Raw genomic sequence first — 18,219 nt, forward strand, 5'->3', positions numbered from 1 at the left:
GTTTATGGACAGCGCCATACGCAAAACAAAACGACCCCTCTCTGACCGGATACAGACAGAAAAGTCAATCCAGGCTGAGTGCGTATTTTTATTTTAGTTTTTGCAACACCCGTTTCAATTGTGCTGAATTGCAGCATTTTTCCGCCAATTAGGCAAAATTAAAAGAGTGTATCGACACGACGGACAACCCTGAAAAAGCCTATCACGAAGCAAAACCATCGGACCGGAACGGGAATTGATCCGTCGCCACCACTGACTGCCAGGAGACGCACACGTGCATGCTGATTTTGACACCTTTTTCGCCCTCCCTTCATAATGCTCATAATGGCGCCGCTACCGCCGCAGACGATTTCGGAAATCGATGCCCAAAAATAATGATTCAATTAAAATGACAACAACAACGGGTGGGATGTGTAGCATTTTTCACGCCTTTTTGGAGCTAATAGTGCGAATTGCGAGTGTACACAAATGGTGGCACGCGCCGGGAAGCCGGGTCGGTAGTTTCAACGAATTTATTGATTATCATTCGTCGTTTGAACAAAAACGAGACTATTTTTCGGTTGGGTGGATTAATTGGTGGACATAATTTTGGATTCTTTCTATGATGATAAAGTATCGGCAGCATATGCAACCAGATTTTTTTATAACAATGTTGGATCAGCTGTATTTACATAAGCAACCAAAGGATATTAAGCTGGGCTTTAACAGGCTTCCTCAATGTATAATTGATGGTAATTTTCTATTTTAGGTAGAAATTTACCTTCCCTGCCAGAATGCTTGACAATGTGGAAAAAGGGGAAAAATTGCCGACGCATCGTATTACACTTGTACTCAAACATTACTTTTTTTTTTGAAAACTCATTCAATATGGGTATTTCTCCTTTATCTCTTCACACTGGTCGTTTCTTGCATTTCAGTACTCAGAGTCACTCCTCAATACTCGCTACTTATTGCCCATTCATCACTGCTCTCTGCTCACTTCTATCTCCTCACTTTTCATTGCACATTGTTCACTACTCTTACTCACTCCTCAATCTTCACTCCTTACACTACGCTACTCACTTCTCACTCTCCTCTTCTCATTAATCTCTGCTTACTCTTTAGTTATCTCTCTTCACTGATCACTTTTCACTCTTTGGTACTCACTTCTAACTTATCACTCACTCCTCCTTACTCAAAGTCTCTTCATTTTTCATATATCACTAACTCACTTTGTGATGATGAACCCCATCAGTCGAGTCAAGTATAAGACACTGAAGACGACCTTACAGTTGAGGCCGAAATACGTATCTGTCAAAGGATGCAAATTCTTAGTGGAATTCAAAGGAACAGTACTTTACACAATTTTCTTTTTACCTACTAACTCATTGAATTTCTCACTGCTTATTTGTTACTTCTGTTGTTGCGGTGGCTGGCCAAATATTTTGGAAACTGGCAACACGTATTTGAAAGTTTCGGTAGTTTCGTATCAGATTTAATTTTGTATAAATATATACATATATTGCAGTATTGGAGCTGACGTGAAGTAAACGCTGCTTCAATATGGGTTTTGCTGAACTTAAGATAACTATCCCCAACAAACTCCATGGTTTCATTGTTTTGGTAAAAACGCGCTGTGAAACTGGCAACACGGGTTGATAATAAAACATGAGTTGAGAGTAGTGAAGTCTAGTATAGTTGGCAGGAAGTTGCTTCTAAGAAAGCGTTAATTTGATCACCAAAATGTAGATTGATTAGAATTTAAGGTAGGTATGTTTGATGAAAAAGAATGAATTTCAACATTGAAAAGTTAAAAATGAAATGTGAGAAATGGAAAGTGAGCAGTGAAGCATGATGGGTGACGAGTAAGTGAGAAGTAAGAGCAATGATAAGTGAGAATTGTAGAGTGAAAAGTGATAAATGTGAATCTGTGAGCAGCAAAGCGGGAGAAGTGAGCAACGTAGAGTGTTGGCTAGGAAAGTCAACTTCGACGAATACACCATTTATAAACAACAGTATTTACAGTTCTGCCGGCCGGAAACTATGAGCAACCTTAGGGAAGATCGGGTAACCAACCCCGGTGGGAACTTTGATCGTAGGCTGACAGGGAAGGGGGGGGGGATTGCTTTTGCAAACTTGAGCGTCTGTTCTCCAGGATGAGCGGCTCACAACAGCGTCTGACACCCATGTTAGGGGCGGCTGATCAACGTCCGAGTGTCAGGGAAGAACTCTAAGCTCAACTGTGCACTATGGTCCTCCGGAAAGTAGGGGGTTGGTGTCAAGCCCTACGAGCCAGCCGTAGAAACCCATTGTAACAGAAAATCAGCAACAGAATAATACGAACCGAGACCAATGGCAACGCTCTTAGCGAACAAAAAGGACTTGCGATAGGAAACTCGGTACGTGGAACTGTCGATCTCGCAACTTCATCGGGTGCACCCGCATACTCGCCGATCTACTGAAGGACCGCGGGTTCGGCATCGTAGCGCTGCAGGAGGTGTGTTGGACAGGATCCATGGTGCAAACGTTTAGAGGTAATCATACTGTCTACCAGAGTTGGGGCAACACACGCGAGCTGGGAACAGCTTTCATCGTGATGGGTGACATGCAGAAGTGCGTGATCTGTTGGTGCCCGATCGACGAAAGAATGTGCAGGTTGCGGATCAAGGGTCGATTCTCCAACTTTAGCATCATAAACGTGCACAACCCACACTCCGGAAGTACTGATGATGACAAGGACGCATTTTACGCGCAGCTCGAACGCGAGTACGACCGCTGCCCAAGCCACGATGTCAAGATCATCATTGGAGATTTGAACGCTCACGTAGGCCAGGAGGAGAAATCCAGACCGACGATTGGAAAGTTCAGCGCCCACCAGCAGACGAACGAAAATGGCCTACGACTCATTGATTTCGCCGCCTCCAAAAACATGGCCATACGTAGCACCTTTTTCCAACACAGTCTCCCTTATCGTTACACCTGGAGATCACCACAACAGACGGAATCTCAAATCGACCAGGTTCTGATTGACGGACGGCACTTCTCCGACATTATCGACGTCAGGACCTATCGTGGCGTCAACATCGACTCCGACCACTGTCTGGTGATGGTCAAACTGCGCCCAAAACTTTCCGTCATCAACCATGTACGGTACCGGGACCGCCACGGTACAACATAGAGCGACTAGAATAACCGGATGTCGCCTCAGCATACGCGCAGAATCTCGAAGCCGCGTTTCCAGATGAGGGCGAGCTCGATGAGGCCCCTCTAGAGGACTGCTGGAGTACAGTGAAAGCAGTTATCAACGACGCAGCCTAGAGTACCATCGGGTACGTGGTACGGAATCGACGAAACGAATGGTTAGAAGAAGAGAAAACCGTTCTTTGAAGGAGAATAACACAGCACGGGCGGTAATGCTGCAGCAAGGGACCCAACAGAACGTGGAACGTTATAAACAAAATCGGAAACAGTAGACCCGCCTCTTTCAGGAGAAAAAACACCGCCTGGAAGAAGCGGAGTGCGATGAAATGGAACTGCTGTACCGTTCCCAAGAAACACGGAAGTTCTATCAGAAGCTCAACGTATCCCACAACGGCTTCGTGCCGCGAGCCGAAATATGCAAAGACAAAGACGGAAGGACGTGAGGTGATCGAAAGGTGGAAGCAGCACTTCGATCAGCACCTGAATGGCGTGGAGAACGTAGGCACGGGATACCACGACAATGGAGGAAACTATGAACAATGAACCAACTCCCACGCTGAGGGAAGTTAAGGATGCCATTCATCAGCTCAAAACTAACAAATCAGCTGGTAAGGATGGTATCGCAGATAAACTCATCAAGATGGGTCCAGAAAAGTTGACCACTTGTCTGCACCGGCTGATAGTCAGGATCTGGGAAACCGAACAGCTACCGGAGGAGTGGAAAAAAGAAGGGGTAATCTGCCCCATTCACAAGAAAGGCGACCATTTGGAATGTGAGAACTTCAGAGCGATCACTATTTTAAATGCTGCCAACAAAGTGCTATTCCAGATCATTTTCCGTCGTCTGTTACCAAAAACGAATGAGTTCATGGGAAGTTATCAAGTCGGCTTCATCGACGGCCGGCCGACAATGGACCAGATCTTCACCGTGCGGCAAATCCTCCAGAAATGCCGTGACTACCAGCTCCCAACGCATCATCTGTTCATCGACTTCAAAGCGGCATACGACAGTATCGACCGCACAGAGCTATGGAGAATCATGTACGAAAACGGCTTTCTTGGGAAGCTGACTAGACTGATTAAAGCAACGATGGACGGTGTGCAAAACTGCGTAAGGGATACGATGGGCACGGCATGTTGCTAGAATGCCGGACAACAACCCTGCAAAGTTGGTGTTCGCGACACATCCGGTTGATACAAGAGGACGTGGAGCGCAGAGAGCACGATGGGCGGATCAGGTGGAGCGTGACTTGGCGAGCATCGGGCGTGACCGAGTATGGAGAACGGCAGCCACGAACCGTGTATTATGGAGAAATATTGTTGATTCAGTTTTAGCTTGAATTTGATGTAATATTAAATAAATGAATGAATGAACTCCATTTTTTAACGCATAACAAATATAACGTACACACAGGAGATTCTTCTCGCCCCTATTTCCAAAGAAGAATGTACTCATGGGTCACCAGTTGGTTCACTTTGGGGACAAAATGAGCTGAAAACAAAGAATTTCGGTTCCGCTGAGTGGTGGTTACACCACGTGCATTGTATTAAATTCATTTCTGCGTGCAAACACAGGGAAAACTTGTTGGATTTCCACTTGACAGCTCATTGGACCCTTTGCTCCGCATCGGATCGAAGACAGTCGCGGAAAACTTTTCGTTCAGCAAAAAGGCGGATACGCGAACCCACATTCCATTGCACTTTCTCCAGCAGCGCTGGAAGATGGAACACACAGATCAAGAAAAACCCGGGAAAAGAAGGGACCCCTCGCCAGGGAATCAGAGCCAATTCATCCTGTGAGCGCAGAAGAAAAGAACCAACACAAAAGTTGGTTTTCCTTAAATAAACCTTCCATTAGTGGTCGGTTGGGGACGGGACGGGACTGGAACGGGGTTGGTGCGTGCCTGTTCCTTCTGAGTCGTCGTCCCGGGGGAGGCCTTATTTCAATTTAAACTTTTCCGAGGGCGGAAAAGTTACTTTGCTACTTGAATGACTCCCGCGCGCGCTTGAAGGATGGAGTTATCCTTGGAAAACCGAGGGTCACGTAAGAATGAATGGGACGGACGGCGAAAGGATCCACCTAATTATGATTACCCCTAGCGAGAACGCGGCGGGCTTTGGCGAAACGAACGAAAGAAACGTGAATGTAGGATACGAAAATGACTCGGGAAGGCGGAGCGAAGGCGGCAAACTATAATTTAATAATCATCCCGGGAGGAAGTTTCTCTTGTTCGTTACTGCATTTCGGTTGGTTTGGGCCGCTCTGGGAGGAAGTTTCGGTAACTTGTTTCGTTGTCTTGTCATCCGCGCGTTCTTTTGTGAATGGCAAAATCATGATTCCATTATTTCGGCGAAGGGATAAAAGCACGTAAAACTCTGAGAGGGTGAAGACAAGACGGTGACGAGAACGTTCTACGACGAATGCTCAAATTAGCACCGCTTGATGAATGGCGATGGTTTTGGGGCATGGATGCCAGATTGTTTCTCCAATCAATTTCTTTTATTATGTAGGATTTGCTTGCTTGGGTATCCAGTGAAAAGTTTAATAGATTTTTTTATGTAATCCTTGGGCGATTAGTATTTTCATGCATTTCATACAGGTTTCGAATGCAAAAATACACTCGTTAATATCTGTTACACTCAGTTAATATCTGTGTAAGCACCCATTGAAATCTCGGTTGACAATCATGTTCTGTTCCAATTACGATGTTACGCCAAGTAGAAAAAGTAGATGAACCAAACTAACACAAACAAATCAGTCAATAAATAAACAGCATAGTTGAATCCAACAAACGGGAAAATTAATTCAACACACCGTTTCATCAGTCTCATCAATCAGTCTTGTTCAAAGCGATAGACAGTAGGTACTAACATCGAGAACTATGTACTGCTAGCCATGTCTTAATTTATCTTCGGTGGAACTTACATGATCTCTACTGCCACGCGCATAAGACATCTCCGTCTTCAATTTATCAACTGAAGATCCCCACAGCCAGCCAGTTTAGCCATCTGCTGCTGGGTGTCGAGAGTTTATATTGTCTCGTCTCGACAAGTGTGGAGTCAACGATCAATCTCCGAAAATCTTCCCCCAGTTATTTTATACGCCGCGCCGGTCCAACGCGAGCGAGGAGGCGTAAATTGAGTAGTGAAAAAGTGCTACCAGATGTTGTTTTGGGAGCGCGTGCGTGTGTTCCAAACGGAATCGCCGCGCCGCCAGCTGCTGATTTATGGCGATTTAAATATGTGCGGACCTCCAAGTCAGAAGCGCGCGTCCCGCGGCCGCCAATGATGTCGGAAATGAATGACTACTGTTGATTGAGATACTCGGGGGCATCAGTGTTGCCAGATGTGCAGATTTGTTTTATCTTAGAGTTAGAGTACACAAATATCCCTTTCGTAACGAATCAGCGCAATTGTAATGTTAAGCAATAACAGGATTGCATATTCGTTTTTATCTGTTTAGTCTTTTGTTCTATGTAATGTAAGCTATTTCAGTAATTGAACTTTTACTTATACTTATATGTGTGCAAACAAACTTTTGTTTACGTTGCAAGTGAGTTTTACCACAACAAGTTGAACAAGAAGTGGACGAAAACCGAAAACCATGAAAAAGTTTTATTTGTCGCATATTTTTTTATTTTCGATATATTTAAGTAGTCTAAGCTAGAAATCAACAGATAAAGAGTGGTTCTTCCAAATGAAGGATAACAATTGATGTTTTGTTGGATAATCTAAGAGTGCTGGAGAGCTATATTTGAGCATTTTTTATGGAAATTTCACTTTTTTGCGCTCCATCCCGAAAGGGATATTGTGGCCCATGAAGGACAATAGCATGCTGAAAACGACTGGGTTAGATTCCCAGCACGGCGCAATAGAAGAAGAGGCAGAAGAACAACACAAATAGTAATGTAGACATACGTTTTCCGAGGTGCCCAAATATTTCCAAAAAACGTGTCTAAAGATTATAGTCAAGATTTCAAAATAATTTTTTTTGTAAATACTAGTTATAGTATTTCTAATACACTTCAATGAGTAAGTGAAGTAAAACCGAGTAAGTATGTCTCGTATTCATAAAAATAATTTCGCTCTAATTTGTAGTTAGTGGGCACAAACGTGAGTGTGTTGAGGATTGGCATCTAAGCCGAAAGAGAGATGGGTTTGTGAAATAGGATTGTTTACGGTGTGGCTTCGGAGTCAGTTTGGCTATCTATTCCGCACAATTATTACTTGTTCTGTTCGGTGGCTTAGTTGGTTAATGCAGCGGTCTAGCGAATACGGAGTTGTGGGTTCGGATCCCACCAGAACGGGATTTTTGTTTTCACAAATTTCATCAATTTGTCAATTAGCAACATTTCGTGCCTTCTAATTACAAGTTTTTCCAATACAAAAAAAAAGTTTAAAAAACATTGCAAATAATTCACGTTTCTTATAATGTGAAGCGTGAATTGTATGTAATTTTAGCCATGATGGTGTATTAACTTAGCACACCATCCTCAACGCACGCATTTCAAACGCTCTGACGTCGGGCCACGTCCTTAAAGTCAACCAGGGAAGTTTGATAACCGTTGCTGCTAGAAGGTTGTATGTGAGAAGGGATAGATATTTACATAGATCAGGATTTACCTTTGAATATTCGGGATAGAAATTTGGAGGATGTCGCACGTAACGAGAATGACCTTATGGCACGTCGTAATGCAGTACTGGTGAACCATCATAAATGTAACTTGCTTTTATAACCGTGGAATCGATATACTGAAACAAAAATCTGTGCCAACATCAATAGCATCCAAAAGGAAAAAAATACTGAAACATAATTGAGGAGAAAAATGCTATGGCCAGCATCTCAAAGTTACGGACAGTAGGAACATACAGGTCAATTTTATTAAAAACACATGAAAATGCAAATCGATGAGAAAACAAGTATTAGCAAACATTTGTTCAATCTTTACCGCTTAAATACTAATTCGATCAAATAGAACCCAAGTCGAGTGATGAGTAGAACAAATTAGGTGATTTATAATGTATACATTAGATACATAAGTGAATTTATACAGAAACAAGTATTATAACAAACAGCAGCAACAACATAGGTGATTTCTTGAAAATGTTGTATAAATCCAAACATGATTGTTTATTAATAACTAGCTGTCCCGGAAAACTTCGTATTGCCTGCCTACGTTTTTTGACATGCAGTTATGTAGAGACTTTCTTCGAATTTCGACTGTTGGTGATTATGTTGGAAGGGAATGACGTTCAGTCTTTGGAGGAATAAATCAAAAATGGATTCTTAAGCTTTCATCAGACGTTTCGGTCGCTATATTGTGCCTTCTTTTGGGAATCTGTGTTGTGTTTATGTTACTCACTAAACTATGCTCCGTTTTATCGTAAGTATGAGCCTACAGCATAGGCCACATTTGTCCCAGATGTTACGTATCGCTACAACAAGAATTATCATGAGTACCAGGCAAGCATGCTGCACAAGTAAACTTTCCGTCTAGTTTTACTTACTCTGCCGGCTCTATTGCTAGTGACGCCGATCGTCTACTATGAATAGGTGGTAGATCATTCTTTTTTTGTTGGTTTTTAAGGATTACTTATGACCACCTTTGTTGAAAACACGACTTATGCGGGACACCGTTCTTCCAGCGAGGCAAATAAAACACTGTGTTGGTCATATTGCCGTATGCTACAAAGCTATAAAACAACTTTATTAAAATTAAGATTATATTAAACATAAAACAACACTTACATCTACGGTGATTTCTCCACATCAGAATTGTACAAATTCTAATGCGCCCGTTCAGTCTCTTGTTTTCACTGATTTTGATTCAGTGACATGGTAAACAAAACGTAGATGACAGAGAAATCAGACGGTAAAACAATACACACGTAAATTGACCAATCCAAATTCCTGTGTGGTAGTGGTTTGTGTTCAGATTTCCCGTGTTAATCTATCTGTAAGAACTTTGTAAACATCTTTTGTTCTCACGTATATGGATAGGCTTGCATTAGGTTTCGTGAGATAAAATTTGGAGAACTCAATACAATAACTCCGACATCGCACAGGGGTTCGCAAGTCATATTCTTACGTAACAACCTTACACACTTAGTTGAGCTCGGCTAATTTACATTCTTTTGCCAAATTCGCACAGCCAAGCGCTCGGCAATCGCAATTTGACTGAGATATCAGCAAAAATAGTCATGTTTATTCATAGCAGCACCCATGGGTGCCGCTGTCATCACACATAAAACGTCAAGCATTTAGCCAAGATTTCAGCAAAATGAACTTTAACCGAGCCACACAGCCGATCTCGGCATTCTGTTCCAAGTGTGTAACAAAATTTACTGGAGAATTTCTGGCAGAACCCATGGAGAACCTCGTCATAGAGGAAAAATGTAGGAGTTCATGGAAGTATTTTGAAATATTTACCTGAAAATTTTATGCAGTTCACAAACACATCTAAATATAAACACAATTTCGTAATGAATTTCTCAATATAATTTAAGATTGAGAGAACTATGGATTTGGGAAGGATTTTTACGAGAATAGAAGCATTTCAACACTGTTGGTAGAAGCCCTCCCAAGATTTTGATAGACGCTTTCTCAAGCTACTGATATGGGCTAGCTAGTTCCTTTACTTCTGGAACAACATTTTCTCAGAGAAGATTTCCTTATGTTTTTGAAAGAAAATTTATCAAGCTCCTGGGAGAAGCTCTCCAAAGCTTTTCCATACTTCCAGTAAAAACTTTTTCAAGCTTCCAGGAAGAGGATTTCCTAATTGTCTGTGAGATTTTTCCTAAACTGTTAGTAGAAGGTTTCCCTTGGTTTCAGTAGAAGCATTCCCTAACTCCACGAAATGTTTTTCCCAAGCTTTTACTAGATTCTTTCTAAGCTCCTGATATTTCTTTTTCGATCTTCTGTAAGAAGCTTCAGGGAGAATCTTTACCAAGCTTCTCATATATAGGAAAAGCTTTCCCAAGCTAATAAAAGAAACTTTTTTTATCTGAATTAACGAGATTTTTAGCCCTAGGCTAGTTCGTCTCGGGACCCACGCTTTACTTCCCTTCCGAAGGAAGAACCCACATTTTGTGAGTTTGTCGGGAGTGGGATTCGATCCCAGGTCCTCGGCTTGATAGTCAACTGTTCTAACCATCACACCAGGTTCGCTCCACTAAAAGAAACTTTCCATAGTTCATGGGAGAAGCTTAACCGAGATTCTCGGCAAAGTTTCTCTCAAGAGCTAAGGAAAACTTCTCTTAGAAACTTAGGAGAGCTACTCCCTGAAGCTTGAGAAAGCTTTTCCCAGAAACTTGGAGCAAGTTTCTCTCAAAAGCTTCGTTTAAGCTTTTTCAGATTATTAGAAAAGCTTGAGATAGCTTGCCTCAGAATCTTAGGAAGGGTTTTTCCAGAAACAATGGAAAGATTTTCCCAGATGCTTTGGAAAGCTTCTACTAGAAGTTTTGAAAAGCTCAGATCAGATGGCTGAGAAAGCTTCTCCAGGAAATTTGGGAAAGTTTAAGAAAGCTTGTTTGAGAAGCTCGAGAAAGCTCCTCTCCGAAACTTAGGAAATTCTCTCTCAGATGTTCGAGAAAAATTTCTCTCAGAAGATTTGGGAAAGTTTCTCCAGAAAGGCTTGTGACAGTTTCTCCTAGAAGCTTGGGAAAGCTTCTCCCAGAAGCTTAGTTAAGCATCTCTCAGAAGACTGGGAAAGTTTCTCTCGGAGTTTTGAGAAATTGTTTTTTTTTCGGATGTTCGAGAAAAGCTTTCACCCAGATGTTTGGTAAAGCTTCTACAAGAAGCTTTATAAAGCTTCACGCAGAAATTTAAGTAAGCTTCTCCCAGAAGCTTGGGAAAGCTTCTCCCAAAGCTTGTGAAAGCTTCTCCTAGAAGCTCAGGAAAGCTTCTCCTAGAAACTTAGGAAAGCTTCTCCCAGAAGCTTGGGAAAGCTTTTCCCAGATGTTTGGGATATTTCACCCTAAAAGCTTGGAAAAGATTCCTCTAGAATTCTGGGAAAGCTTCTCGTGGAAGGTTGGGAAAGTATCTTCTATATTATTTTCTCCATAGCTCCTGAAAGAAACTTTACCGAGATTCTAAGAGAAGCTTTCCCAGCTTCTGAAAGAAGCTTTCACAAGTTTCTGAGAGAAACTTTCCCTTGCTCCTGATAGAAGCTTTCTCATACTTCTGGAAGAAGCATTTTAAAGCTTCTGAAAAGCTTTCCCAAGATTCTGAGAGAATCTTTTCAAAGTTGTTTATTGAAGAAGATAATATGTTAATATGTTTCAGAAGCTACTGAAATAAGTTTTCCAAAGTTTCTGGGAGAAATTTTCTCATGCATCTAGGAAAAGGTTTCCCATGCTTTTAAGAGAAGCTTTACCTAGCTTCTGGAAGAAGCTTTCCAAAATTTATGAGTAAAGGCACGAAACTTCTGTATGAATAGCATTGCTGGTAGAAGCCTCCACAACCTTCTGAGAGAAATTTTTCTATTTTTTTAAAGCTTCTGACAGATGCTTTCAAATGCTTCAGTGAGATGCTTTCTCATGCTTTGGAGAGGATTTTTAAAGTTTTTAACGAAAGTAGAATGCTCCTAAGAGAAGCTTTCCCAAGCTTTTGAGAGAAGTGTTCTTAAGTTTATCCAAAAATTGGTAACCTTAACGAGAAAATAAAAAAAGATACGAAATGTTGGGGTCCGCTTTATAAATTTTAATGGGATGATTGAATTACGCCGCAAAACCATTGCGTAATTACTGGATGACTTTATTTGTGATTTTGTAATGTATTATGTTGAACTGTATACAAATCAGACAGGAGCTACTCGAATCAATGTGAATATTTGCCTGCAGGGGATATAGGTCAGTCCGCCCTAGAAGAGATAGATGATCCCAGCTTGAATCCCTTCAGAAGACATCATCGTGTCACCGTCATTATGTCGAATCACACACGGGTTTGTATGAGCAATGAATTAGCATTTCTATTGAGTACGTCAGACCCAAACCCAACACCAGCATGAGAGTGACATGTCCGTTGGCATGCACGCTCGGATGACTTCCATCATTAATGAGAGCATTAGGTCAGGGATCCCCATTTAGTCCTCTTTGGAATGGAAATGAGTAGTGTTATGGTGTGTAGGTGTTGGACATGCAATCAAGAGGCATAGCTGCAAGGTTACCGGTTTTCTGTATCGGTTTTCATTTGATGGAGATGGGTAAAGTGGCTTTTTCATTGTGCCAAAGTGGAGGCCACTCTACAGATTGTGCAAGTTCGTTGACCTCCATTCTACTAAAGATCGTGTCATCTTGCACGTGGACGTGTTTGTTAGTCTCTTAGTCATGGTAAAAGACATTTGAGATTTATCAAGCTGAGAGCAATTTTCGCGAAAACGGTGACCAAAATCCAAATGCCTATGTTAATCGCAAGTGACAATCTCATTTAATTTACGACCCTCAATGAACAGGGATAGGAATAAAAAGTCGTTAGCAATGGTAATTCGTAATCAGAGGTGGTTCTAGGACACGGAGAATAGATTTCAATGACTGTTAAACTGAAATGTTTTGATTTGTACTTCTGCATTTTGATCCTTTTTCTAAAATTGTTCATGTCCTTTAATGTATATAGTTTTTGTCAAACTTCGTATTTTCGTCAAATAGGAATTCGTCGTCGTCAAATGCTTCCCTTCCTAGATCCACCCCTGGTTACCTGTTAACGAAACCCGCAATCAGAAATGGCACCGAAATGTGTCATCCCACGCCACCTCCTTCTCGGAAAATGGACGACTCAAATTAAATCTTGCCGTTTCGTTAGCGTTCGTCTCGTCTCCGTAAGACCGAATCATGTTTGCCTACCACACCTATCTAGATAGCTTCCTGAGCATTCTAGCTCATGCTGCTGCTGATGGGTGTATGTGATGTACGGTTTCTCCCAGTAGTGGCTGATGCTACTACATCTTCAAAAGGGAAAACCCCGGCCGTCATCTATCGTAGGACCTATGAGCACCCCTCGCTCAATCAAGGAGTTTGTATCGCCGTGTATGTAGGCTCCACCACACCGGGAAGATCCTTTGAAGCGATCCGAGAAGCAGACTGATTCGTTCCGTCGTCGTCGTCGTTGGCCGCACGTTGCTCGTTATTGCTGATTGAATCCGGGAAACGCACGTGGGGGTGGGAAAGCCTTGCAGTTTCCATTCCCTGGGACACCGGTAGCATCGTCCTTCGTCGTCGGCGTCGTGGTTGTTTAACAGATATGTGAATTCGGATTGCGTTTCGGAAGAATTTGGGTCATGACAGACAATTTTAGATTAGAATGGTTGAGTGATTTTTAATTTGGAGGCCGGTCCAGATAGCGGGGAAGCATTGCTTCGCTTGGGATGATGGTCGTTTACCGCGGGACATGGGGATTCTTGATTCGTTTAAATTGACGGTGAAGTTTTCTAATCAGTGATTTTTTTCTTCTTTTTTCCAGGTGAGTCACGAGAAATTTCAACAGAGTAGTAAGTAGAGTCAAAAATGTGAAAATTGATTTCTTTTAGAAATCTTACCATAACTGATCTAAGCTTAGCTAGATGCACATGTAAAATATTTCTCCTTCGTTATTGATCTGAACTAAACTGGGAAACCTTCCCCTTGCAGCTTGGTAAAACATCGCCTAGAAGCTTGGGAATGCTACTCGCAGTGCTTCTCTCAGGAGTTTGGCAAAGTTTCTACACAGATACTTTGTGAAGCTTCTCCTAGAAGCTTGGGAAAGCTTCTCCTAGAAGCTTGGGAAAGCTTCTCCTAGAAGCTTGGAAAAGCTTTTCCTATAAGGTTGGGAAAGTTTTTCCTAGGAGCTTGGGAAAACTTGTCCTAGAAGCTTGGGAAAGCTTCTCTTAGAAGCTTGGGAGAGCTTCTCTTAGAAGCTTGGGAAAGCTTCTCTTTGAAGCTTGGGAAAGCTGCTCCCAAATGCTTGGGTAAACTTCCACCAGAAGCTTGGGAAAGCTTCTCCAAAAAGTTTTGGAAAGCTTCTCGAAGAAGCTTTGGAAAGCTTCTCCAAAAGGCTTTGGAATGCTTCTCCAAGAAGCTTGGGAAAGCTTCTTCCGGAAGCTTGGGAAAGCTTCTTCCAGGAGCATGGGAAAGCTTCTTCCAGAGGATTAGGAAAGCTTCTTGCAGAAGCTTGGGAAAGCTTCTTCCAGAAGCTTGGGAAAGCTTCTTCCAAAAGCTTGGGAAAGCTTCTTCCAGAAGCTTGGGAAAGCTTCTTCCAGAAGCTTTGGAAACCTTCTTCCAGAAGCTTGGGAATGCTTCTTCCAGAAGCTTGAGTAGGCTTCTTCTAGAACATTGGGAATGCTTCACCCAGATGCTTGGGAAAGATTCTCACATATGCTTGGGAAAGTATCTTTCACGAGCTTGTAAAGCTTCTAGTTGAAGCTTAGGAATGCTACTTCCAGAAGCTTGGGATAAAACCTCTCAGAAGCTTCAGGAAGATTGTCCCTGAAGGCTGAGAAAGATTCTCTCATAAGCTTGGGAAAGCTTGTCACAGAAGTTTTGGGAGGGTTCTTTCAGAAACATGGGAAATATTTTCCCAGATGCTTCGAAAAGCTTCTCCAGGAAATTTGGGGAAAGTTTAGGAAAGCTTCTTTGAGAAGCTTGAGAAAGCTTCTCTCTGAAACTTTGGAAATTCTCTCTCAAATGTTCGAGAAAAGCTTCTCTCTGAAGTTTTAGGAAAGCTTTCTAGAAAGGCGCGGAAAAGTTTCTCCTAGAAGCTTGGAAAAGATTCTCCCAGAAGCTTAGGTAAGCATCTCTCAGAAGCCAGGGAATATTTCTTCCAGAGTCTTGTTGTTGTGAGAAATTGTTTTTTTTTTTCGTATGTTCGAGAAAAGCTTTCACCCAGATGTTTGGTAGAGCTTCTACCAGAAGTTTGATACAGCTTCTCTCAGAAGCTTGGGAAAGCTTCTCCTAGATGTTTGGGAAAGTTCATCCTAGAAGCTTGGGAAAGATTCCCTAAGAATCCCGAGAAAGCTTCTCGTGTAAGGTTGGAAAATTTTATTCCAAAAAAGCTTCTCTCAGATCCTTGGTAAATCTTTCCCAGAAGCTTAAGAAAGTCACTTCCAGATGATTCGGAAAGGGAAAGCTTCTTTCAAATGCTTGGGAAAGCTTCCCTCTACATGCTGGAAAAGCTTCTTCCAAAGCTTGGGAAAGCTTTTCCTAGAAGCTTGAGAAAGCGTTTTGCAGAAGCTTTCTCAGGAAATTGGGAAAGTTTCTCCTAGAAGCTTGGGAAAGCTACTCCAAGGAGCTTAAACAGCATCTCTCAGAAGCATGGGAAAGCTTCTCAGAGGCACGGGAATGTTTCTTTTGGATGTTCGAAAAAGCTTATCTACAGATGTTTGGTAAAGCTTCTCACAGAAACTTGAGTAAGCTTTTCCTAGATGCTTGGGAAAACTTTTCCCAGAAGCTTGGGAAAGCTTCCTCCAGAAGCTTGGAAAAGATTCTCCTAGATGGGTGGGAAAGCTTCTCCTAGAAGCTTGGGAAAGCCACTCTCAGATTATTGCGAAAGCTTGTCTCAGAAGCTTGGAAATGTTTTTTTCCGAAACATGGGTAAGATTCTCCAAGATGCTTGCGGAAGCTTCTAGAAGCTTGGTGAAGCTTCTCTCAGATGGTTGAGGAAGTTTCTTTCAGAAGCTTCGGATAGTTTCTCCCAAAACATTTGTAAAGCTTCTTCCAGAAGCTTGGGAAAGCTTATTCCAGAAACTGGGGGATGCTTCTACCAGCAGCTTGGTAAAGATCTTCCAAGATGTTTGGGAAGCTTCTACCAGAAACTTGGGAACGTTTTTCCCATAAGCTTGTGAAAGTTTTTCCCGTAAGCTTGAGGAAGCTTTTCGCCGAAGATTGGAAAAGCTTGTACCAAAAGCTTACCCAAGCAACACACATGTTATATAAGAGTTACGACAGCGCATGTTTTGGTTGTATAGAAGTTAATTCGACGTTATTTCAACATTGTGTTAGAATAACGTAAAATAAACTTCTATAGAACCAAAACTTGCGCTGTCGTAACTGTTATATAACATGTGTGTTGCTTTGGTAGAAATGCTTCTTCCAGTAGCATGGAAAAGCTGCATGGAAAAGTTTTCTTCTGAAACTTGGGAAAGTTTCTCCCAGAAGCTCAGGAAGGATTCCTTCGGATGCTTTAAGAAGCGTCTCCAAAAAGCTTGGGAAAGTTTCTTTCAAAGAAGGTCAAGGATGGTTCTTCCAGAAGCTTGGAAAAGCTTCTTCCAGATGCTTTGAACAGCTTTTCCCTGAAGCTTTGGAAAGCTTCTTTCGGGTTCTTTAGAAAGCCTTGGCTGAGATTCCAGGCAAGGCCTTATAGAATAGAAGCCTTTTCCCGTCATCATGCCCTTGCATACCTAGCATGAATCCTACTAGCTTCGCATCGATCCTTTGGGCCTAATCCACCCAGTATACCGGGCCCAGACGGAATGTAATTAGCAATAAATTTTAATGGCGAATTAAACACATCAAACTGTAATTAAATTTCATAAATTTACTTTGTGTATAGGAACCGAATGCAGCACGTCCAGCCGGTTTTCTATTCGGTCGTCCAACAGTCTGGTGCAAAAACTCCACTCTCCGGATTGGGTGAGTGCAACCCGAAATGAGCAGCTGCGGCATGATTCAGCCAGCTAGCAGAGAATGTCCCTTTTGCAAAATTGTGGTGACTGTGATTGCGGCGGCTGCAGCGACTGCAAGCTCGTGCTCGAAGATGTCGCCGTAAATTAGTTTTCAAAATCCTCCCTCGAGTGCGGACCATTTCCAGTGCTCGCTGTTGTCGTCGTCGAACCGTCGCGTCGACGGTCGTCGTCGTAAATCCAAATTCAACGGCTAGATTGAAGTGGGTTCTCAGCGGCAGCAGTCAGGCTACGCCTGGACTGGAGCCGCAGCCGCAGCAAGGCAGCATTTGAAAAATGACATTATTCTCGAACGCAGAACGCTACATGTTCGCAAGCTGGGTGTTGGTCGTCGGCGTCGTAGTCGACGTCCGTGGAGTCTCCGCTCGATGTGTGTTTAGCGTGGGTTGTGTCAGCGTCACATATATCACACATGCTTCCAAGGGCGACCGACCAATGTCACTTTAAAACCGATGGCCTGTCCGGATGGTCTGTACGGATGGTCTTGGTGGTGCAAGTGGATTGGATGGAAATGGTTTATCTGTCACTAATGGAGCTGATGAGTTTTTCGTGGAGCTTGTAATCTGAGGTATGTTTTTTTTTTGTTTATATTTATGTGTATTTTAACTTATAGCTAATTCTACACTTGAGGTATGGTGTCCAATATAATGCTCGAAACCAATCAAAGAAAAAAACTTAATAAAATATATTGAGCCAACTGGAGGGGATTTCTTTTGAACAGTATTCCACAATCTTTTAGTGTAGAATACCTGCAACTCCATGCCTTTCTTCATATGCTACACAAAGGACTACAGCTGCTTTGTCGCCCGGCAGAAGAATTTCGTCAGACCGTCCCAACAGCCCCGCTTCGTAATGTACTCCGTTGAAACAAGTGTGAAATTTCAGAATAGCCAGCACGTTCATAATCTTTACAAAGTCGTCCAACATGGTTTTGTTGTTCGTGTGCTAACCTTTCAATACGAGTCCACGGATAAACCTCGCAGATATCCATACCGTTCCGTGAGTTGATCCATATCTAATAACTGACAGAACAGTTGAAGTTCTTTGATCGTACTTACGGCCTGCAATAACATCCACACAACATCCTATCCGCATATTTCCCCTTCTGTTCCAGACAGAGAGGAAGAACCTTTCCAGACATCTTAGGATCTTCCGCAAGCTTCTAATCGTTAGAAGTTAATTCTGATCCGTTGTCTGCAAAGGTGTAACAGCTTTCATGTACTCCGTCGCCAAACAACGTTACTGACAGGTTCCATCACAAGCCTGAACCCTAGCCTGAACCTGTTGCCAATTGGTGCGTTTGAAATCGCGTTCTTCATTCTGCTTTGAAGATTCAGCCTTGTTGGACGTAGCATTCTGCAGCCATATCTTTGTGTTGCCAAAGACACTC

At 42.4% G+C, this 18,219-nt stretch overlaps 1 protein-coding gene across 2 annotated transcripts in view; it reads left to right on the forward strand.

The window, feature by feature from the left end:
• LOC134285461 (sterile alpha motif domain-containing protein 5-like) overlaps positions 1 to 18,219 on the forward strand; it is a 445,200-nt gene that overhangs the window by 316,121 nt on the left and 110,860 nt on the right. The window contains exon 3 of one of the 2 annotated variants that reach the window (XM_062846217.1): positions 13,637 to 13,929. The exons of the other annotated variant lie outside the window; for it this stretch is intronic. Coding sequence (XP_062702201.1) covers positions 13,637 to 13,672 — 36 coding nt within the window. The 3' untranslated portion in view covers positions 13,673 to 13,929. Of the gene's footprint in view, positions 1 to 13,636; positions 13,930 to 18,219 lie in introns of those variants that run through there. 2 annotated transcript variants of the gene reach the window in all.

This window comes from Aedes albopictus, chromosome 1 (assembly GCF_035046485.1).
Source record: "Aedes albopictus strain Foshan chromosome 1, AalbF5, whole genome shotgun sequence".
In the NCBI taxonomy this organism is placed as follows: Eukaryota; Metazoa; Arthropoda; class Insecta; order Diptera; family Culicidae; genus Aedes; species Aedes albopictus.